The 24,008-nt window shown below is 39.4% G+C and overlaps 1 protein-coding gene across 1 annotated transcript in view; it reads right to left on the bottom strand.

The window, feature by feature from the left end:
• Positions 1 to 24,008, bottom strand: part of LOC122984613 (limbic system associated membrane protein) — a 194,204-nt gene that overhangs the window by 57,552 nt on the left and 112,644 nt on the right. Inside the window, exons 2-3 of the mRNA XM_044355183.1 lie at positions 12,902 to 13,046; positions 11,764 to 11,851 (exon numbers count right to left, since the gene is read on the bottom strand). Coding sequence (XP_044211118.1) covers positions 11,764 to 11,851; positions 12,902 to 13,046 — 233 coding nt within the window. The remainder of the gene's footprint in view (positions 1 to 11,763; positions 11,852 to 12,901; positions 13,047 to 24,008) is intronic.

The raw sequence follows: 24,008 nt of genomic DNA, 5'->3' as shown, positions 1-24,008 counted from the left end.
GAAAAGCTTTGCCTTCATTGAGAGGCTGCTAACGGCTGCTGGATGGAGCTTGGTGAGAAAGAAATGTTGTTGATGTGTTTGCTTTTTTTCCCATTGGTGAGCGCAGGCTTCATTGATCTTTCCTAATATGCTTTTTTCACGAAGGTAAGGAGGGAACATCCAGCAAAAAGAATGTAGTCTGAACTCCATGGCTGGCGGCAATACAAGCAATAATGTGTATGTGGGTGTGATCATAGTGCTGTAGCAGTAGAGCCAGACAGACTGCCGATATCTAGAATTAATGATAGCCATACTTAATCTGCACTATCCTCTGCATCTCTTTCAATTACTCTGCCTTTCCCAGACTTTCTATCTCTCCTCTTGTCCTTATTACCCCATGGTAAGTGTGAGAGGAGGTAACAAAACACCTCAGCAACAGCACAGATAAGGGGTGGTCTAGGACGCAGAAGTGTAAGGCGTGCGCAGGGGTAGAATGAAAGAGGAAGGAGGAGTCGAGATGGGAAGAAGTGGAGAGGAGGATAGTGGATAGATGGCTTCACAGGCATTGCTGAAAGGTTCTGATTGTCCCATGATAATTCTTAAAAGGTCAGTCCTCCTCCTTGCCTAGACTGTAGAGTAGAAGATATGCGCAAACACAAAGACACACATATGTGTGCACAAACACACCTGCCCCCTCCTGCTAGGGTGCTCTTCAGAGTGACATGGCTGCCTTTCGAGAGGTCTGCGGATTAGCTCCTTAAATACCACAGCACTGTGATACAAGGGTGAAAAATTGAAAGGGAGATGGATAAGTGTGGAAGAGGAGGCATTTGATGGTTCCTATCTTTTAGTCAGAAATTCAGTGATGCTTAGGGATAAAGGTTGTTTCCTGTGGCTGAGTTAGAGTCAGTAATAAAGTTAGGGCTCATGCTGTTAAAAACAAGGGTAGGATCACTTGCCAGATACCCATTAATGGTTAAAACAACCAATATGCTGGAGGGGAATGTAGTAAAAATGAGCTCTAAAATGAGTTATAAAAAACTATAACATCGCACCAGGCTATAACTGTAATTGTCTGATTTTGTGCCGTGGCCAAAACGACACACACAACATCCTGTTGTTGCATTCATTTTGCCATTTCACTGTGCTCCAGAGCAAGAGCCTGCAGTACATTAACATGTGTCACTTCTCAATGGACACAACATATTGAAATGGGGTCACAGCAGCCAGAGAACAGCTGCTTACGGGACTATTCACTTTGTCTGCTACTTTATAGTCACTCTGTTTCTGTGACATTTATGAATGGATAATGCCATCTGTCTTGGAGGGAAAGCTGCTCGCAAGGAAGGTTTGCATGATAACTTGTAGATTTAAGAGCTAATCCAGATTGCCTAGCCAGACTGGTTCTAGCCATAAACCCAACAGAAATAAGACTTATGATGTTTATATTGAAAAATAAGCAAGGATATACAGTCCAGTGAATATGACATGTTGTTTTATCCATGCTGCACTGTGTTCCCAAATGAAACCAAGAAAGTTTAAAAAAGAGAATTGTTTGACAGGTTGAATTTCAATTTTTATATTAATGATGCTACTTTCATAAAGGTCAATAAATATTAAGTGCTGACTTTAATTCAAAAGCCACAGCATCAGATCAATGCTGATTTGAATCAGCTGATAAAGCACTGTCATCATCTGAGTGAAAGAAAGAAAGAAAGAAAGAAAGGGGGAAAAAAGAAGAAGAAATAGAACCAACAAAGGAGCCTATTGCAATGGGAGACCAACACATGATCAATACTATTGACAGGCTTGAAGGAACACTGGCATCTGGCAAACAACCAACACATACTCTTGTATAATTGATTGCACAGGTTAGTACACAGAGAGAGCGGGATGCATATATGCACATAGACACACATGCATTCATTTTATGACCACTAGCAGTAGGACACTGTATGTCAAAATCCATCCATCTATTATGAATCCTTCAGCTTGGGATGCACGAAGCAACCAAATGACTTCCAATTTACTGGTTGCTAGTGATTAGACTAGTGATTTAAGTCACTGCAAGCTGATTCACTCACTGGCTGTGGTTGCTATTATTTTCTGAACTGGTGAAATTGTCATGTCAAATGAATACTGACTGTTGGATACAGTAGTGGAAATGAGAGTTCAACAAGCTATAGTATTTCTGATTGGGGTCAGCAGTCTGCAGGCTGGTTGTCAGTTACAGTAAGGGCTAAGTGGTCTAAAAGTTCTACTCCTGTGGGATGAGTACTATAAGAGGACCTCATGAGATGAATGAATCACTCCCCAGCCTCTGCATTTTATGAAGCTAATTAGCATAGAATATTGAGATTTGCTGAATTTGCTGAAACACTGCTGCTACGGATAGGGCAAGGAAATTATTGAAGTGAGGATTGGGGACTACATCCCACCAGCTTTAGTGCTAACTGGCAAATGTTAGCATGCTAACATGCTAAACTTAGATAGTGAACAACCTCATACCTGCTGAATATAAGAACATTATCATTCCAATTATGAGCATGTTAATGATCATGATACATTTTAGCCCAAAGCACTCAGCCTCACAGAGCTGCTAGAAAGACTGCAGCACTTTAGTCTTGTTTAAAAAATGGAGGCCCTTCCCATCTTAACAGTACTTATATTCTGACTGTGCACGCTCTTTGAAAAAGTTAAAAAAAAAAAAAAAAAACACCTCTCACCCTTATTTCTCAAAACAGTAGTGAGATAAAGAAAAGTCACAAAGCCTATAGAGTACCCAACACTTTTGGCCACAGGCACACAGCACAGAGAGGCTTTCTGATAATGTTCAGACTCTATATTTTTCAATACTGTCTACATTTTTCATCACAAAAGAAGGGACAAAACTACAGGAACAAGAAAAATAAATTGCAGGTAGTTTGACTCACATTACATTATTTTTTATCAGAGGATCTCTGTCTTCACCAAAATGCAGTGTATAACTCACCAATTACAGACACAGCAAACTTGATTTTATATTGTCAAATTTTCTAATGCATCTGTATTACACCAAATGATTGCTGATATGAACTATGATATTCAATAACACCGACCTACAAAAGAGGGTTCATTATCCATGTATATTCTTACATGATTTGTGCTGCTTTATTACCCTTTATACTGTGTTGTTTCTCGCTTGTTCACTTGCTCCAATCTCATTTTGTTTCAGAGCCTGCTGTTTAATATAATGATGTTTGTATTTTAATAGTGTCTGTTATATCCCATTACATTTAACAATTGCTAGTTCATGTGTGTCAGTAAGAATTTGTAGTGACTGGCCTGATGTTTAAAAAGAAAAGACGAAAAAAAATACTGAATATAGAAAACATGATTAATATAAACATATAACATATATAGCTATTGCAGATCATCAGATGCCCCCAAGTTACATTAGTTCTATGCAAATGGACCTCCAGAAAGCTTTATCTCATTCAGTATGACAATAGTTATGTGAAACGATGAAGGAATAAACTACTCAACATTTTAATGTGCCAAATATTTTTCTTTTACATTCTGAGAAATGTATTCTTGCCGTGTGTCCTTTAGGAGTGGAACAGTATCATTAATGGCAGCCAAGCAGTTTATATGGGCTACAGACAGGATTTAACACCATGAATATCAGCATGAAAGCACAGACTGTTCCCCCTCGCTGGGATTGCTGTCAAACGCAACGTCCACAGAGTGTAAGTTGATCAAGTGGTGGAATATTTAACTTGAACTTAATGCAAACTACAAAAATCCCATCACAGCAGCACGAGTAGTTATAATTTAAATGTGGTGATGCTTCAACCTCAGTGCGTTAAGTGTATATTATTTTTTATTACCTTCCCATAGGCTATAGAAAAGGTGAAATGGATGGATTTACTGATTAAAAGTACATTCTTCACAATTTTCAACTGTGACCATAAATCAAACAATGCTCTGAACTATAACTTTGTGATTTGGCCCAGGACCACACACACACACACACCCACATACACACTTACAGACCCACACTCATAAACATCTCTTGACTGACTAATAGACTTGGCAAACATCAAAGTCAAACCTTCAGTCAAATCATCACAACACTGGCCTGGGCTTGCCCATCGGCTAAACTTCTATGTCTGTGTTTCATAAAAATCAAATTGGATTGGGGTGGAAAGCTTGCCATTATATTGGGATTCTTGTCATGTGCAGTGACCCTAGTGCTTGCTACCACTCGTCTGAGCCCTGCGAGTCCGCTACTTTTTCATCCACCGCAAATTTACTTTGTCTGATCATTTGTTTTCCAATTACGTCCCTGTCCCTGCTAGCAGAAAATTGTCAGCTTTGGTTATGTGAACCCGCTCTTGGGTCTGTAACCAGGGGCAATGTTTGATGCTTGGAACATTTTCATACCCATTAAAAGATGAAGGCAGGGTGAATTATTATCCCACAGAGTTGATTGGGTTTTGCGGGGGTTGGTTTAGGTTGTTGCATGTGATGGTATAGTGAAGCCTCACACAAAGCCATATTTGTATCTTCTCTTAGTAACAGACTTACACAAGATGTGGCCAAACCCACATACAGAGTAGAAAATGATTGGATAAACCTAGACCAAAGCAGAATTAAGAATTTGAAGTTAAATAAGTGATGGATTGCTCATGAAGCTTATATACTCTTGTTATTTAATCAGTATTCCACATTCAGTAGTTTCCTCACATTTGTGTTCAATATTTGACCACACTTTAAAAGTAAATAAAAATAGTATTTGTTCACAGTAACACGTTCACAGTAATTGCAAGAAACCTTTGCCTTCAGCACTGCACCACAATTTAGATGAAAGATGCTGAACTGAACCTCAAGGAGAAGATTACACCCACAGAGTGCAGAAATACAAATGATGAGCATAACAATGGCAGGAAAATTGAATAGGACTTTGAAAGCCACAGCAGAGGACAATATAGCAGGGAAAGAAAGCAACAGAATCAATGTTTGGCTATAACTGTCGCATTAGCTGTGATAAACGAGGCCGCCGACAGAAACTCTGGAAGTCGACGCATGACATTCCAATGATCAAGCGCTGAATAATCGGACACAGTGGAAACTGGGAAGGAGAGACAGTTTGCTGCCATACATCCCAGAAGAGGAGCATCAATTCACAGATTGACCTTTAAAAACGGAATTAATGGATAATATCTTCAGTTCATAGCACTGTGAGAAGATCTTTGGTAGACTATTGTCTGCCGCGAAATTACACTATGGTGCATCTCCTCCACTTAAAGCCTCTAGTATTTATCAATCAACTGTGGTGAAATGTAAGCCATTAGAACATTAGATTTGCCACTGCACTTTACATATACAGCACTCTGTGTTGGGCTTCAGCGTGTTGTCTCGGGATAACGGACAGATGACAGTTGAAGGATTCATAGCTGAAAACAAAGCATACAAAGCCACAAACCCCACAAACATATAAACAAATAAACTACAGGAGAACCCATTTTTGAGCACTCTGGTATTGCATTCATGTCTGTCAGGCAGCCTGTTTCTGACAGGTTAAGAGCAATTTCTGTCAACTAACTGTGGCTTTGGAAATTGAGACTACAGAGACTTGGCAATGGCATTCTGATGGATAATGAGCTCTCTCTTGTTGGCCTTGATGCACAGCACACTGTTTTTATTGTTCTTATTCTTTCATGATCCAGTGAGGTTACTATTAATCCAGAATTTCAGTTGTATAAAGACGAACTAAAAAGGCCAAGTACTCTGACAGTAAAACAAACAAAAAAAGCCATAAGCCAGCAGCTGCTATAACACAGAGAAGTAAGAAGATCAGTTAAGATGAAGACATTTAAGATGTTCAATTTTTTCACATTGTAGTACTCAAATAAGGTAAAGCAAGTTTATACAGTATGTATGGCACCTTTCAACAAGTTAATTTAAAGTGCTCTACATAGAATATAGAAAGGCAAAGCAAAAGAAACCTAAAATGTAATAAAACTGAAGAAAAAGAAGGGAAAACATATATAATGCAGTGAGAGATATGAATCTCCAAATTTATTAAGCAGCTCGTAGTTTGATCTAAATATGTGGTGTATGAAAACTGAAAGCTGCTTCTGCATGTTAAGTTTCGACTAGGGGAACAGTAAGCACACCTGTCCCCCAGATAACTTGAGAGATAACATAGCAGCAGATCAGAGACTGGCCCTAAACCTTTCAGTACTTAATAAATCAATAGTAGTACTTTAAAATCAATATTTTGACACATGGGAAGCTAATGAAAAGATCTGAGGACTGGAGTGATGTGTTTTACTTTCTTAGTTTTAGTGAGGACTCAAGCAGCGGAGTTCTGAATCAACTGCAGCTGTTTGATCAACTTTTTGGAGAGACCTGTAAAGACACCATTACAGTAGTCAAGTCTGCTGAAGATAAAAGCATGTAAAAGAAAGTTTTTCAAAGTCTTTTAAATACATAAGTCCTTTCAAGTCATACAGTATGCCCTTACATAAGCAATGTTTTCTAAGGTGATAGTGGGCTGGTTTTGTAATTGTCTTAGTGTGGATGTTAAAATATAGGGGCCAAGGTGAACAATTAATGGTCCTTCTTTGGTACCAAAACCAATTATTTCTGTTTCATCTTTGCTTAAATCTGCCTCCACCAACTCCTGAGGGAAATATCTGGCTCTATACTTGTCAAATGCTCAACCATGTTCACCAGCTAGTCAGTAACTTTGTGAGTCTGCTGTTTGGTGCTAGGCAGGTAGTGTACAGTGGGCTTTTAGAAAATTTTCGCTGAATAAAACTGCCTTCTGCAGCCAAAAACAACACTATGAGAGCAGTGAGAGTGGACTAAAACAGTAAAGTCATGGGCCAGAAAACCAAAACCTTGATGTGAAAGACGCTATAAATCTTTGCAGAGCTGGGGGGAACAGCAGAGTTAGATGATAACAGCCATGTCTCTCTTGAAAAAGAGATTTTAATCTCAATGAGACTTTTTACCTGCAGAATAGAAGAATAACTCCTTTCACTTACACATTGATCCAATGTTAAAAAGAAAAAAGAAAAAAAAGATCATAGCTGCTTTAACGAGAGGACATTTTGGCACATCCGATCACTGATTTGTTGGATGCACCACAGTCACTTGGTGATATGTATGTTGTATGTGTTGTTGTATGTAAGTCTGTGTGTCGTCTGCATAATTATGTTAAACTGTTTTTTTCTTAAGTACTGTGAAATGTTGGATCATTTGAGCATTTATTTAAATGAAGTCATGGAGCTGTTAACAACTCATAGACATCTGAAATGTGACCCCGACTACACACTGCTTTTTGTAAGACGTCAAAAGCCAAAAAGATTGGAAACCACTGATTTCATCTTTAGCAATGTGTTGTATTTTAAAAGCTTGTTATATTATCCATTGTGTCAAATCTTCATCTGAATAGTAACTAAAGCTGTCAGATAAATGTAGTGGAGTAGAAAGTACGATATTTCCCTCTGAAATGTAGTGGAGTGGAAGTGTAAAGTAGCATCAAATGGAAATACTCAAGTAAGTACTTCAAAATTTTACTTAAGTACAGTACTTGAGTAAATGTACTTAGTTACTTTCCACTGCTGGTTGCTATGTGAAGAAAATCACCTGAACAAGTTTCAATGCTTCTGAAAGACACAAACCCACATGCATTATACTGTATAGTGTGGAAGCCAATCCAGGTCCACAATGCAACTTACACAAGTGTGATATGGAAACTTGAAGCCTCCAGTGCACATACACTAAGCATGGACTTTACAGTGAAGTAGGAGACATGTTGTATCCAACAGTTAAACTTCTGGAAATGAAATATATTTGCATATTTATAGACTCTGGAATTTTTAATGAGGGAGAAAGAGTAGATGTAATTTTAAGTATTTTAACAAGATGACTTTTTTGTGGAAAACCATATCAGAGTCAAATTATCATTCAAAGTAAAGTATTTTATATACATCTTAAAATATGTCTGAGGGGGATCTTAAAAAAACCAAACGAATAAAAAGAAAACATAAATTCCATTTGCTTAGGATCTTTGTATAGAACATTTACTCTGCACTCATCACTGAGGATGGAAACCAGTCGTTCGGCACAATCTATACAATCCCTTTGAGAGATTAGATTGTGTTGCTTATTCTTAACTTGAACAAACTCCCTCTGACAGACATACCCTTCTTTCATCCCGCTTACTTTGTGGGTACTTTAGACACTAAGACAGTAAGGGATTTGTGGACCCTCATCCCCCGGCACCCTCTCGTTTCAACACCCCTAAACCCGCCAGACATAAATATGAGTTGGAAGCGCCTTTGCCAGCACAACAGACTGAGGCTAGTTTGAGACACTGTCACTGGCCATCCACATCGCAGACTCTTCCCGGTGCCGCCATTGTCCCACCAATTATGATTGAGGCAACATAGAAGAATGTCATGATGTTCAGACTCCCTCTGAGGCCTCGAAGACACCATTCCCCAAAAAGACGTGACCGGCCTCGCCTTGTGCATCTTAAACAGCTGGGAACATGGTTTAATAGAAACATTATAGAGAATACATATGTTTTAGGAGGAACCAGTCAAGATCAAGCTATCCGATCAAGAATGTCTGGTTGTAGTTTTTTGATGGAGGCAGAAGTTTACGCTAATTCTCTCTCAAGTAGGAATTGTAGCTGCTGCTCTGGCTGCATATTCCATTGCACGGAGAGGGACTATCACTGCCTCTCCCAAGGCACGAACAGCTGCATGCTCTATGACAAGAGCCGGGACTGCAGTTATTATTTCTATGCTACAACATGTTGCTAAGGGCATTAAGCTGACATTTCGGTTCAGATGGATACTGCTGATACGGATCTTCCTCGCGTGCTTGCTCTTTTTCGCATTTATTTCCCGTGCGATCTGCGAAGCATTCACTGTGCTGACTGCCAGGGGCAATGCTACACTCATAACCGAGGACATTGTCAGACATCACAAAGTGAGAAGCTGAGCACAGAAGACGACCGTTAAATGGGCCTACCCACTGAGGTCAGGTCCCACAATTCACTCAGTGCCCCGGTCTCAATCAATGTGACCTTTCATGGGGTCTCTAACTGGCTATGGGGCTCCAACCTTGTCAGGAGGGCAGCAGTGAAGCGCCGGGTTAGCAGGCCAGTGTGTTGCATTGGGTTTTCTCTGGGTACTCCGGTTTCTACCAAAATCATGCAGCTAAGAAGCAGTTTTAACAGTTTTAAATGCCCTAATCGGGATCAGGTCATCCAGCTGCAAATCTGTCTGCAAGTGGTTCAAGGCTGCAAATGTGAAGAAATATTCTCTTACAACAGATGTTTTAACATTCAAGGTGACTTCCCCTCTAATTTTCTCCAAAACTGTAAAATTACCTGAAATTTGATGTGGTCTTAGTCGAGGTTACTATTCCAATTAATTTTTTTGCTGCCTTGTGAGGAAACGTTTTTATAAGAAATATGAATTAAATAAAATATATACAGTATCTTGTAATAGATATTTTGACGGAAAATTCCCTTTAAATTTTTCAAAAACTATGCAGTAAAATAACTTCAAATTTTATATAGCTTTAATTAAGGCCAGTTTTATTAAGATCCCATTGAAATCTTCAGCAAACCTCGTAGGAAAACATTTTTATATGAGTTCACATATAAAGGAATTATCTCTTAGTTTTTGACCTTTGAGGTGACTTTCTGTTTGATTGTCTCCACAACTGTACAGTAAAGTGACTTCATATTTCATATGGTCACAGTCTGGGTCACTTTCAACAGATTTCATTTGAAATTTTCAGCAAACCTTGTAAGGAAAACTTTTATAAGAGCTTTGGTCAGGGTCAGTTTGCAGGATTCCACACAAACACAACAGTACAGTAAAGTGACTTTAAATTTTTTCTTGCAGCAGACTCAGTCCAGTAGGCCTACATTGTGAGCAGAAATACACTGAGATTCTCAGCAAAGTTACATTCGAAAGGTTTTATCATATCTTCTTTAGTGATGTCATCTTTTCAAAAATACATTTTACTTATGTAATGTGTGTTGTAATTTTTTTTATTTATCTAAAATCTAAAGGAGCCTCTCATTTTATTTTTTCTGGTTTATCAGCAAACCATTACAAATATATGGCACAATAAAAAGGTGAGGTACATTTCCAATTTTCTGCTGGGACACACAAGCAACAATAGTAATAATCTACTAATAAGATATAAATGATGATATGTTTCTAATTGCAAGCAAAGTAATCACAACTTAATCTACTGTAGGTTCAAATGAGGATGTGTTCCAAGTTTGGCCGGTATATTAGCAGATTAGCTTAGTTTAGGTCTGTGGTGGAAGAAGTATTCAGATCCTTCATTTAAGTAAAAGTACCAATACAGCAATGTAAAATACTCCATTACAAGTAAAAGTCCTGCATGAAAAATACTACTTAAGTAAAAGTACTAAAATAGTAAAGTAAAAGTACTCATTTCGTCCTTCTGACTGACATATTTGGATTATTAATACTGAAGTATCAATGTGAAAGAAAAGAAGAAAAAACAAAGTTCTGGTACCAAAATCTGTTTTAGTTTATGGACTTTTTCTCTAATCTTTGATTTTGAAATATTGGATCATTTGAACATTTATTGAAATGAAAGCATGTGAGAAGTTTAGAGGGAAAATCAGTATTTGGTGGAGCTGTTAACAACTCATAGACATCTGAAATGTGACGCCGACTACACACTGCTTTTTGTAAGACGTCAAAAGCCAAAAAGGTTGGAAACCACTGGTTTCATCTTTAACAATGTGTATTTTAAAAGCTTGTTATATTATCCATTGTGTCAAATCTTCATTAAAAAGGAACTAAAGCTGTCAAATAAATGTAGTGGAGTAGAAAGTACAATATTTCCCTCTGAAATGTAGTGGAGTGGAAGTATAAAGTAGCATCAAAGGGAAATACTCAAGTAAAGCACAAGTACTTCAAATTTGTACTTAAGTACAGTACTTGAGTAAATGTACTTAGTTATTTGCCACCACTGACTATCAGCACATGTCACTTCCCTGCAGAATTACAAAAAAGAAATGTGAATACAGAACATGGCTGTGCTTCTATGTCAGCCCTCTCTGGTACAGCAAATTGATGATGTTTTAGAACAGCTTTCACTTTCATCTCAAGAGCTACAACCTTAAAACTCCAAAGATAAATATTGGTAGACATTTTGCCAAAAAGAAAGCTTTTGCAAAAAATCTAAATTTCCACCTTCCAGGCCTTGGATCAAATCCTGCAGCATCATTTCTCTTTCACTGTCTTCACGATTATCTCTGGCTCTCAACATTCATGCTGCCTCCATTCAGGAGAAACAACTTCCTATTCTTTGAAATGGAAAACTGGTGCTGAAGGCTTTTCAAATGCACTTAAGATTCATTTGAACTTGAACAAGAAATTCTGTTGCTGTAGGGGGAAATTCATGACATATAGCTTTTTCCCCCCTGATAATAAATATTCATATATTTTCCTTGCAGACACCTTAGAAGGACACATTTCCATATTTAATAATATAGAGAGGTGACACTGACTCTCTGACTCTTGAGACATTTGTAATATGATTTAAAATGTGTAAAAATATAATAAAGGAAATTTATAGTTGATGAGTGCAAGCGTCTGTTCAGTACATAATATGTTTTATTGACCCACTTTTCAAGTATATATCTTTCCAGCTGGCATGGATAAGTGGCATATTACATGTATATTTTGCTGCTGGTATTTAAATACTGTAGGTACAGCTTACCTTGTACAATGAGGTAGACCAGTGAGGGCTTGGGTTGCTGCTTAGTCTGTATGGAGCAGGTGTACGACCCCTCATCATACACATCCACCTACACACAATAAAGCAGAGTAATTGTTATTTTATTATTTTGAATGTAAATTTATATTCTTACTATCAAGGCATTTTTTTCCAAAATGCTGTATGACGATGTACTTCATGTGTTTTCTTACAATATCTGCTCTTGAAATGCAAACTCCACTCATAACAACTAAAGCGACATATTTACGGTTATATTTAGGCGCTCATAGAGATTGTTCACCCGTGACTTGAGGCATGAGACAGGATGACTTTACATTTTTTTCTAACCTTAACCAAAGTGTTTTTGTTGCCTCATACATACTGTAAATGTGGTGCTTCCTACAGTAAAAAAAAAAACAAACATTGCTAATGAACACAATCCAGGCAGCAATACAATAGGTAATTGGGAAAACAAATTAGTAGTATTTAAACATAATTTCTAGGAGACACACATGCATAAACACTAAATCAACAGAACAGCTAATTTTTAACTAAACCAAACTTGCATACACCCACACAATCTCTCATCTCTTGATTGTGATTGCAGTTGCATTTAACCTCATATTTTGTCCTGTATTCCTTGTTTTGTTTTGTTCGTCTTGTTTTCTACATCCAAATTGCAACTGAGTGTATACTACACCCTACACCACACACTGTGTTTTGTCTTGCATTTATGCTAGGCCTTGCATAAATTTTGTTTGGAATGTTTGATTTATTTCATTTGAGCTGGTAGCCAGCAGATATTTTTTAAGTGTTCTAAGTGTCTTCTCATATTTTCATGCCTGGGAAAGCACACAGGAAGTGTTAAATCAAAACTTCAGAATAAAGTAGAAAGAAAAGTCTCTTCTGACTGAATCTGCTGCATAAATAAATAAATATTTAAACAACATGGCTCCAGATTTAAGACAAAGAGTGCAGTTTATTAAGGTCATGTTTTATGAGTTCTGAAGGAGGTCCTTGAAAGTAAAACATTATGTTCTCTCCCATCTCTTAATGCAACTGTCACCCAAATCCAGCTCGTGATAAACCAGATTTGTAAGGATTGTTGTCTAGACTGGCTCAGTTTTTAGGTCAGTATTACCTTTTGTATGCGCAGGCTGTACTCCAGCTGTCCTTTAGTGACCAGGTCTACTCTGGGGTCCAGAGACCACTTGTCCTCGCCGGCAAAGATGATGTTGGATCGATTGAGCCAGGCCACCTTGGATGCTTTGTCATCAACGTAACACCTGCGGGCACATCAAGAACAAGTGATGTGAGGAGAAAGAAATAGAAATAGAAGTTTTGGTTTCTCATTAGGGGATGCAGAGTGAAAAAGGCATGAAGAGAAGGGGCAACTAACTTCTTTCATTTAGGAGGAAGGTAATGTGGAATTTTGTAGTTAGGAAACAAACAAATAACAGCAATTATGCAATCCCACAGAGTAGGCGGGCTATATGAAACCCAGAGGTGTGAGGCTTTAAACAAACAATCATGTCTTAAAATAATGGGCCAACATGGGTATATCACTATTGCAATGCAATTCAGCAGAAGGGTAATCCAGATTTAGTTAACCTCATCAGAAAACTCAGCATTCCACTCCTGGGATAGCAAAAGAAAACCCAAAGTTGAGGAGCATCTCTTTCTCTTTCCCACCCTTATTCATCCCTTTCACACTCTCTTCCTCTTACTCCTCCTCTCTCATCGTCACCCTTTACCATCCCATCTCAAGTTCTCAGTCTCCTTCTTCCTCTCTATGATAAATACATCTCCTTTAACAGTGAGCGTATTCCTGTGGATGAGAAAGGACACCAGTATCCTCTTGTTTACTTCTTGTTGCACACTGTCAGAGCATTATGCCAAGTAAGCGCGAGCTAAGACATCTCGCACAGGAGGGAAAGGAGCCAAACGTCTGACTAATGAATAAATGTAAATGTGAGAAGACGTCGGAATCAATGAGAATGGATATCAGCCGTAATACAAGCCGACAGTGGATGCGCCTCACATGCAAATACCAGCAACTCCGCGAGCCTTGGCTGCGCACACTGTTGGGATACACGAGAGTAGATTAGCAAGGCAGTGGAGTGAGGCTGTCTTTGGCAGGTGACCCCGGGTGATGAACAAAAGTGGTGGTGCAGTCACCCCAGCCTGTTACCCAGTGGGAGCTGGATGTCAGATTTGTTGAGGGCTTGTACTCTCAGCTTGAATCCCTGTTGATGTTCCTTCCCTTTGTGTGGAATCCAGATAACTCACTGTACTTATTGACTCGCTTTGACATCTACCTTCTAATTCCCTCAGTCTGAGGTGTACATGTTTATCCTGTTTAGTTTCAAATATCTTCGGGGCTCTAAATAATAGAAAGACTCGATTCAAAGGCATCCTAAGCTCAAACACATTATTCTTATAATAACTGAGAGAAAAACTGACAGTGCGAGCGAACTTTCCCCCAAATCTACAGAGGCATTCTGTGATTCCAGAGGAAACACCGGGAGTCTGACTCACACAGTTTCTGTCTATATAATATAGATCTTTTTATGACTAATATTTAGCTTTAACCGCTGCAGATCATCAATGAATGATGGTCCCCTGCCGTATGCAATTCATGCAAGTTACATGTTCAAACCCTCAGAACTTTATTTTATATTCTAGATAAGATTTCAGCCTTTTCAAAGATCTTTCAAAGAACAAAAAACATCTTTATTCATTCCATGGAAATGTCTATCAATGTGGACAAAACATGTAGTTGCTTTACCAAACACTACTGTGATATATTGTGCTGTTGTTTCAATTAAGCGTTGGAACAACTGGATGCAGAAGATACACTGTATACAACTGTACGCGACATTGTTCTACAGTGTGGGAGAAAAAAAAAAGAAGGTTGATGCAATCAGTTACTAAGTTCTGATGTGTCTGTCTTTGTTCAACACCTGTTCATCCAGTATGCAATTATGTACTGTGCATTTTCATTATACATTCATACTTAATTAGACCTCAGCATGGCATTTCCTTTTGATCAAATATTAGTTTGACAAAGCTGGTTTTGTTTTTTCACTAAAAAAGAACCACAAAGATGCATATTTGCTTTATTAGAAGTCAAATCAATACGAATACAGAATGTAACACTATTGACAGATTCCTCATGATTATGTATGACGGGTTTGTTTTTAAATTAAATTTTTAAAAAGGAAGCTGCTTCCTGTGTGTATAAAGGTTCTAACGCTGTGATTGACAGTTCAACAATCCCTCCTTTTCTAAATGATAATTGTAGCGCCGCCACCTCATGGAAAGGGCAGAAGATGGTATTTAGCATTTAGAAACTTTTAAAGGGATGTTAAAAAAGCAGGCCAGACTATGTGCAAAAAAAGGTAATAATTATTAACTAAAATATTAATGACACAGAGGCAAAAATGAAACCTGGGAAATTCAACAAAAATAATTTAAGATGAAGCAAAGACCAAACAAATAAAATGTGCAGCCTCACAGCAAACTGCCACCTTCTCTCTTCCCTACTGACCACTGAATGGCATTTCACCTTCTCAGCCTCACCTAACTGGAACCTACCACCTGCTCAGGTAAGTATGGGGGTGAGCTACACACATACTAAGCTTTCAAAGCACACAGAACACCACACAATTATAAACACTGGATTTTTTCTGTCACTGCTGACAATCAGAATCTACTATAAACACACAAACAGTTCATAAATGCACAAAGTGCAACCAAATGTCATTTACTGCTGAGCAGTTTTACCTATCTTCCCACATCCTAACAAGGCCTAGTCCCTTGCTGCTAAGGGGACTTAATGATGCAAACCTGTTTCCTCTCTCCCTGACTGAGCAGCTGATCTACCTGCAGCATCACAGACAGAGCTACTAAAAGAGCAGACAGAGTGGGCTGATCCTTCTACCAGATCATAAACCTGTGAACAAATATAACCCACACATATTCAATTCAATTATCTAAAAAAACTAACAGACATATTAACAAACATTTGACTGAAAATAAGATGATTTAACACACAGAACAATTCTAATGTTGGGGAACAGGGCCTAGTGAAAAGGGAAAAGGGAGAAGAGCAGCCTTCTGTTTATTTTTTGTATTTTTTTTTTACAATAATGCTCTATATTAGTGAAGTATAGACACTTCACAATGACAAGTTGAACATCCTTCAGGTGTTTGCACTGAAGCAATAAACTGACCTGGCTGACTGAATGGTTGCATCTTGTTTGTTTTTTCCTGCAGTTTGCTTCCTTTCCTCCCTTATTACCACTCGTTTCCTACTGTGAAGTAACCGGTGGGAGGTGAAAAACCAACAGCAGTAAAGTGGGAGACAGTAGGAGGAGACGTGAACAGAATCAATGACACTGGTTTTCCTCATTTGTAAAAAGAAGACATTTGTGTCTCTCTAAAAAACTTTATATTAAACAGCATGCTGTTACTGAATCCATCTGTAAGTAAGTCTACACAGGTGTTAGCCCGCCAGACAGAATATGACAGATTTGTCATATTAGCTTGTGATATTGACCGTGTCTCTTACTGTTACTGATCTCAAAGATACTGAATGTATTCCTTGATTCATAAAGGTGTTTCTGATGACAATACCCCTCAGGGCCCAGCCCAAGCTTTCTCATTAATGTAGAAGACTCTAACTGCATCTTTGAGTTTTTAATTTGAGGTACAGCACTACTCTATAAAAAAAAAAATCTCCCTATTATTTGAGTTAATTGCACAAAATTCATTGGATACAATTATTGCCAGACACTGACTAATACCACATACTGTCTTATACATTACTATCTATTATTTACAGGGAACAAAGTGACAGCCTTAGATGATCTTGTCACTCTCTGCAACGTCTGGGGCAAAGGCTTTTGTTTAGCATATTTGAGGCTTTCTTTTGGAGATGTAAAGCACTCCCGACTGATGATTTGTAATCGCTAGAAACACAGTTCAGAGGCTACAGAAATAATACTCAGCCTATTGTAAACAAAGATTCATCATGCAATTAATATGTAAATGGTAGAGACTTTAAACTCCTCGACTGGATTTGAGATGAGATGGAATTTGTATAGAGAGTGGGTATGTAAAAGAAGCAGCTATTATAATACAATAAAACTTTACAAAAAAAATATGGAGCGATAAAGTAAACAAGAACAGTTTTGCATATTATATAAACACATGAGAATGACATTTGTACAGCAGGCAGTTTAAAGATTGTGCAATTTAATAGAATTAATAGTTTCTCCTGTATAAAAATCCATTTGTGTATTCATTGTTACAGAACTACTACACAACAGCAGTATTATGTAACATTGTATAAAACAAATCAATTATATATTATGCCTTTCCTGTTTTTTTATACAACACTTGTGTCATAGTGAGCCTCCTAAACATTTATCTTGGACAACATAAATGAGGAGTTCAGTGGGTTACTCTGCTTATTTAAAACATTTTTGATGTCTTATGATCATCACCATGTCCATTTTTGTCATTTTATCTGAGAAATCTGGCTCTAATATGTTCAAAATTGTAAAATAAGCATTGACAAAATGATGACCGTCATTATCTAGCACTTCTTTTTGGTTTATGAAATGTAGCTGTATTCTGTGATTTGTTAGTTTTGTGAAACATAGTTGAGATTTGAACTTCTAGGCCACTGTAAAATAACATAAAATAAACTCTTGAAAGAAAACTCCTGTATCCTCTGTCAGAGGTACTTTGAAGGTAATATCAAAGCAACTTACTATGATTCCCAGTTCTGGGACAGCTGTCAAAATTGCATGGTTTCAGTTTCCAGGTCATGCAGCAAGGAGGACGCAGTGAAATAAAAGAGGAAACATCTGTACTGTAGCAGGATGCACCCAATTAAACCCCCTGTCTAAGTGAGACAAGCAGTTTCAACTGTGGCTCCTCCAAAACATCATGCCAGCTCTTGGATAAATACAGGTGACTGGGACTATTAATCATCCAAATGCCCCTAATTGTATTACCTCCTTTCAGTTAGTGGCCACCATATGCTGCTCCATATGGGTCAAATAAATAGATAAATAAATACACAACACATGGTGTTGTACTGTACATGCCACCACACCGAGACTTCAATCAAAGCCATATTCCACGGTTCCAAATGTTCTCATCTTCACTTGCCTCATCTCTTTCCCTCTCATCTCTTCACACGTCAGCATCACCGCTCTTCCACTTCTCTTCCTCTCCTCTCTTTCTACCCCTAGCTGTGTTTTCTCACTCTATCTGCCTCTCATCCTGGCCCTCCTCGCTCCTCTCTGTAGGTTCCGTCTCCCCTCTCATCTCTCCATCAACACAACGGAACAGAAGTGGACAGCATGGAATAGAAATCAAAGGGACTATTCAGTGATCTGTGCTAAGGATCGACTTTCTCGGCTACCTCTTGCCCTCTTCTTTGTCTGTCTTCCTTCGAAGTGCTCAAACCTCCAGAGGGTCCTGACAACCCCTGGTGCAGAGTGTAGAGCATGCTCAGTAGTAGCTATTTCCTGTTCTCACTAATGAGCGACTGACTGGAAAGCAGAGAACTTCCTATCACTTGTCAGAGCAGTTGTCGGCCTGTAGCTCTCACTTCTTTCTAGCGGTGTAGCTGTCAAGGTGTGTCTAGGCAGGGCTGGGTTTCTCAGGCTGTGCTGGGACCCTGCTGGACTAGAATGAGAAATAAGAGCTTGGCTGTCTGCGGCTGCTGGCCTGATCTAAGACGCGTTCAACAAGTCGCTTGCAGGGAACACGATTTGATTGGAATGGCGAGCCACGCTTGAACGATTTGTAATGAAAATCCATCCCATTAACTGGCTGCAGCCCTCACAATGATGCAGTAACTCAGCTGTGTTATTTAGCCAGTGTGACTTTATGTATTTGAATATTTGGCAAAAAATCAGCCCTTTTTAATCACAACAGCATCTCCATATTCACAATCCTCTGCAGAATCCTCTCCGAGCCAATAATCCTCTGCGGAATACATGGTCTCTGCTAAAAAGCTTGTAAATGCTAGCAAATATTTGCTGATGCTTGTAAACAAAAAGCCTTGTTAAATGCACCTTTTTTTTGTAACTGGATTTTACAAAGTGGCATTGTTGTTTATCAGTCCCTTCAGAAGACCTGGACTAGGTTTAGGCGGGGTCTGCTTGTGATGGATGCTTAGGTTGCTGTCCTGTACTGTTTTACCCTCAGCTTTGTTGATGGATGCTCTGCTGTGCTGTATTATACTCTTTTTCTACCCTGCTTTGCTGTGCCAATATGAACTGGCCAAGAGGCTATGGCTGACAAGGGACTGTGTGGGCTGACAGATGCCTGGGCTGGAGCTGCTGAGCTGGGCTTGTGTTGACAGGAGGGCTGGGCTGGATGGATCCCTGCTCCAGGGCTAGCCGTGGGGGAGGACCAAAGAGCAGGCTGGAGCCAGGGAGTGAAACTGTAATGAGAAGAACGATGTGCCAAGACTGACAGAACAGCCACACCACCCGCTATCGCCATCAATACCCAGTTCTCCTCATCTCATCTCCTCTTTTCACTCTTTTTTTTTGCCTCTCTGACACCTCTCGCCCCTTAACAAAACACTTTTTTTTTCTCTATTTCCTCTTTCTAGTGTGTTTGTCTTGTTCTGCCCTCCACCTTGATCTTGATCCCCTCCTCTCTCCTTCCTACCTTTTATCCTCACATTGACTGGCCAAACTGTGTCACAGCGGCCGAAGGTGTATCTGTGTGCATACGTAAAGGGATTTCTGTGTGTGTTGTAGATACCCTGATATACCTGCCATACGGAGAGAATTTGAAATCTTTTCTCCGGAAGTGTCAAACAACTTGTTTCAGCAATCAATAAAGATTAAGGGCAGGATTGGCACACCGGCTGTCCGATCGACCTCATTCCAGCCTGGTGGGCAAGAGCCGCCAAGCTGAGCCACGAAGTTCGGTGTCTTTGTTATCTATAAGCATGTGGCGGGGGGCACAACAGAGTGAGGGAGAGAGACGGAGAGATTGCCAATCAGACCAACAAACAGAAAAAGAAACGAAGCGCCATGAAAGAAAGCGACACTGAGAACAAAGCTAAAGCTGCATACCAAATCAAAGTCAGGTCATTCCTTTATAGCCCTCAAAGCACTTTCTTGCCCTAGATATTCTCTGCATAGCAGGTTAAATGTATTTCCGGTAAGGTCTAAGTTTGTCCCCTAGGACCAGGCTTAGCAGAACAAAGCATTTATTGAAATACCTGCTGCAATGCTGTCTTGCTAAATAATTCCCTTTCTTTCCCCCTTTTTTTACATCCGCCAGCAACAAGATGGTTATATATCACTATGTTAAGCATCACACAAACATGTTAACACAATCATGACACTTTCAAGGTGAATGTATTGTATCTGTTCATGTGTGTGCGCTTGTGTATGTCCCCCTTTTATGTTGTGTTAATCAACAGTCAGTGGGTAAAATCTTCATTATGCCTTTGTAAATCAGTGTTGACAAGGGTGGTAAACAGGTTACATTAATAATTGTGATATCAAAAGAAGGTGCAAAGTGTTAGACGCTTGTTTGTGAAATTTCCTTTGCAGGCTTAATGAAGCATTTAAACAGAGGAATGATGACGGTAATGCTTGGAGGGTGTTAAATTGTCTCTTTTCATTAATAGTGATTTTAAACAAAGCTGTTGTCAACAGGAGGAGCCGCACCTGTGGGCCCCGCAGATGTCACAGAGAGGTGAGAAACACTGACCAGTCTCTTTCTGTCTGTCTCTTTCTATCTATCCCTAAGATCCACATACAAAGATGAAGAACATAACAAGCCCTGAAGCTGTTTTAACCCCTTTAAATTCTTCAAGACCTGCTGTCAGTCACTACAATCCCTTCAGCTTGTGCCCTCAGTATTCCCTCCCTACAGCGAAACCATGCAGGGAAATCCCCAATGATGCAATGTCATCATAATAGAGTTGGAGTAACCTTTGTTGATTTTTGTATTCTGCTTCAGAACCACAGAGAGCCACAAATTCTCATATAATTCCCCCATCATGAAGCCCCCCCACCTTGGTTGGCATGCATCAGTGCTTACAGCAAGCCATTAATCACGGCAGGAATGATTGTTTTGAGACTTGGCCAGCAGACCTAGCGGGGGGAAATTATTAATCAAAATTGGTTACAAACAACTTAGAAATTTTCAGGTCTGGTTGATTCAAATTTGCTCGGCACAGGTGTGATTTCACCTCTAAGGCTTTACGAGTGCCAGGGCCGTTAAATTCCGCGTGTGTCGTGTTTTTCGACATTTCTGAAGCCGCTCCAAACAGTTGCTGTGTTTCGATCTACTGTTAAGTGCGAGATTTTGCATCTGCACCGCAACTGTCGGACGCCGGTAGAGGAAGGCAAAGGCAAAACATGCACAATTGGAAACAAACATTTCACTGCAGAGCTGAGTTCATACTGTACATGCTGGCAGCGCAGGAAGCCTGACACTTCTCCTGTCAGTCTAGCTTCACTCTGACCCATTCATCCTCATTCAGTTCCCTCTCCTTCCCTTCACGGTGTGGTGTTTTTAAGCAGGAGTTTGAGGGAGAAGTGGTTGGATGTAACGAGCCCATGACAGATGGTGCCTCATTGAGACGTAGGCAGGAGGATCTATGGCAAGGGCTGGATGCTGCTATTAAATCTCAGGAGATGTACCGTGTTTCCTCTCTCCCTTTTTTGTCACTCTTGCTCTCACTTCCCTCTCTTTCTGCTGTTTTATACTTTCTCTTATCTTCAAATCTTTGCACTTCTCCCTGTGTACTCCTAATTTATTCTTGCACCTGTCATTTCTCATTCTCTCCATCACCATCTGTCTTCACCTGTCCCGTTTTGCATTTGTTTCTCACTCTCCCCTGCCTCTTATTACTCCCCCGTACAGCTGGAGACACACTGTACAGCACAACTGTCAGCTAGTGTATGTAGGGGGACAAAATAACAGTAATACTAACTTAATATACTACTGTACCTTTGTGAAGTTAAGCGCACGTGAGAAGTGTTATTTCAACAGCTTGTATTGCATTGCATCAAGATATCCCTGTACGTGTTTATGCCTACAAGTATAGTATGAATCTGTGTGGATTTGTGTGGCTGTAAGTATAGTGTCAGCATAGGGTGCATAGTGCTATTATAGCTACTGTAAGCCACATGCCTCTTATTGCTGCAAATTACACTAATAACTCCACAATTACTGGCTGCAGTGTGTCGACCTTTCCCACCCACCGATGTCTTTGCGCAGCATTCCTCTCACCGCAAACAACCTGCCCTTATTATTACGTGATGTCACATACAGTAGGCCTCGTCTCTAAGTGTGACACGCTGTGGAACAACTACCTCATTTCTCCACTCTCCACGTTCACCTCTTATGCGATCCATCACTGTGCTCTGCTCTGGCGCATTACGGGTAGAAAAAGGCGAATCAGTTGATGATGCACTGCCAGCGAAAGAGAGCAGAGGCAAGAGGGAAAAGATACTCTTATAAGTGCTAAAATACTCCAGACCTGGCTGCCTCTACTTAGGCTGGAAATGAAATGCAGCATCATAAATTCTGTCTGAAATGAAATAGGCTTATTTGAATTTGTTGGCCCAGCACAGTATTTATGTTTCTTGGGAAGGCTTCTGATAATATACCAGAAAGTAGAACTAGCACGACCTGCACTACATCTCAACAACATAGATTCCCCACAGATCTAGTGGAGCTTTAGCAAAGTTCAGAAAAAAACCACATGAATACAAGCTGGAGCTTTGCTACCTTTTCTAAGTCGCAGTCTTTTTTATCTCAAAGGTAACACTTTGAACTGAAGATGTGTCTTAAATAATTTTGGTGTGAATCAGAGCTTGGGGCGCAGGTCGTTTCATCATCATTTCCTATGTGAGAATTGGCTTTTATACTCTCTTGCTACACTAATCAGCATTTCTCCCTTGTGGGCTAATTTTTGAAAGCACAGCCTCATTAAGCGGGTTGTGAGGGATCCTATTTGATGCTGCATCTACAGTGTGCACCGTTTAGTCTTGCAGATGGACTTTAAAGGTTAACCAGCAGTGGTATGGGAGTCAGCCTATCAAATACAAGATTGACAAGTGTCATGTCAAATGAGATGGTCAGAAAGGTCACCTGTGATTTGTTGCCAGTGATGGAATGGATCATTCACATGCCGGTGCAGCGGGAGAAGGCAAGAGGTTGACAGCTATTCTTCATATCTATATGAAATCTAACAGGCACTTGGAGGAGCTGCTTATATCATTTAAATGCAAACATCATACATTCAACACATTCAATACAGGGGCCTTGAAAAATAGAAAAAAAATGAAAAGAAAAGGGTTTTTTAGCATGCCAGAGATTAACACTGACATTATCAAATATCATACTTTTAATTTTTCACACTAAATTGCCTTAGGCTATGAACAGTAGTCTGATATCACAATTATAAGAAACCTGAGTTTTTACAGTTTACTGTTGTTGCTCCCAATGTTAGTTTCATATATTCATGTAACTGGTTTTGTTTTCCATACCTATTACAGATTTAGTTGATGCATATGTCCTTGAATAAAAATACAAGGATATAGCTAGGATGTCTTATCACACTTGAATGAGTTGCTAGCTGTGACAGTGTGTATTTACATGCTTTCATAGTCACAGTGTTCAAGCTATAAGGAACAACCACACGGCTGTAAATGTAATCTTGAGGAGGAGATTTGTTGGTAAACACGAGCTCTAATAACTCCAGTATTCACATATAAATTACATCCAGATACTGTATTCACTTTGCTTGTTTGGTTGCATCCTTCAGACAAAAATTGCTTTTGAGGACCAACCTCCTGTTGTTCTACAAGATCAAATAATCGTATAGCCATGGCAACAATATAACTTATCACAATCCCAACATATAGTATGTTGCTATAGTTCTAATATTTTGTCCTTTGCATGTGGTATAATCATAATTAGACTTTAGCAGAGCCATTTCAGATTGTAGTACATGAACTCAGAATGAATCCCTCTGCTGCTGCAAAGGTCTTTCATAGCACTTAGCAGCAAGGATAACTCATCACTTCAAGTGGTCCCCTGAGTCTGTGCAAGGCTAACTAATGTTAACAACCACTGTATGCTGCAAAAGGCTTAAGTGTAAAAAGGTTTTGACTCTGTCGGTTCCAAGCTATTTCTTACAGTGATCTTTAATTATGTTGACTCGGTATCTGTCTGATCAAAGA

Source organism: Thunnus albacares, chromosome 6 (assembly GCF_914725855.1).
Source record: "Thunnus albacares chromosome 6, fThuAlb1.1, whole genome shotgun sequence".
Taxonomy (NCBI): Eukaryota; Metazoa; Chordata; class Actinopteri; order Scombriformes; family Scombridae; genus Thunnus; species Thunnus albacares.
Note: the sequence above shows the minus strand (reverse complement) of the source record. Positions and strands in the feature narration are given on the sequence as shown.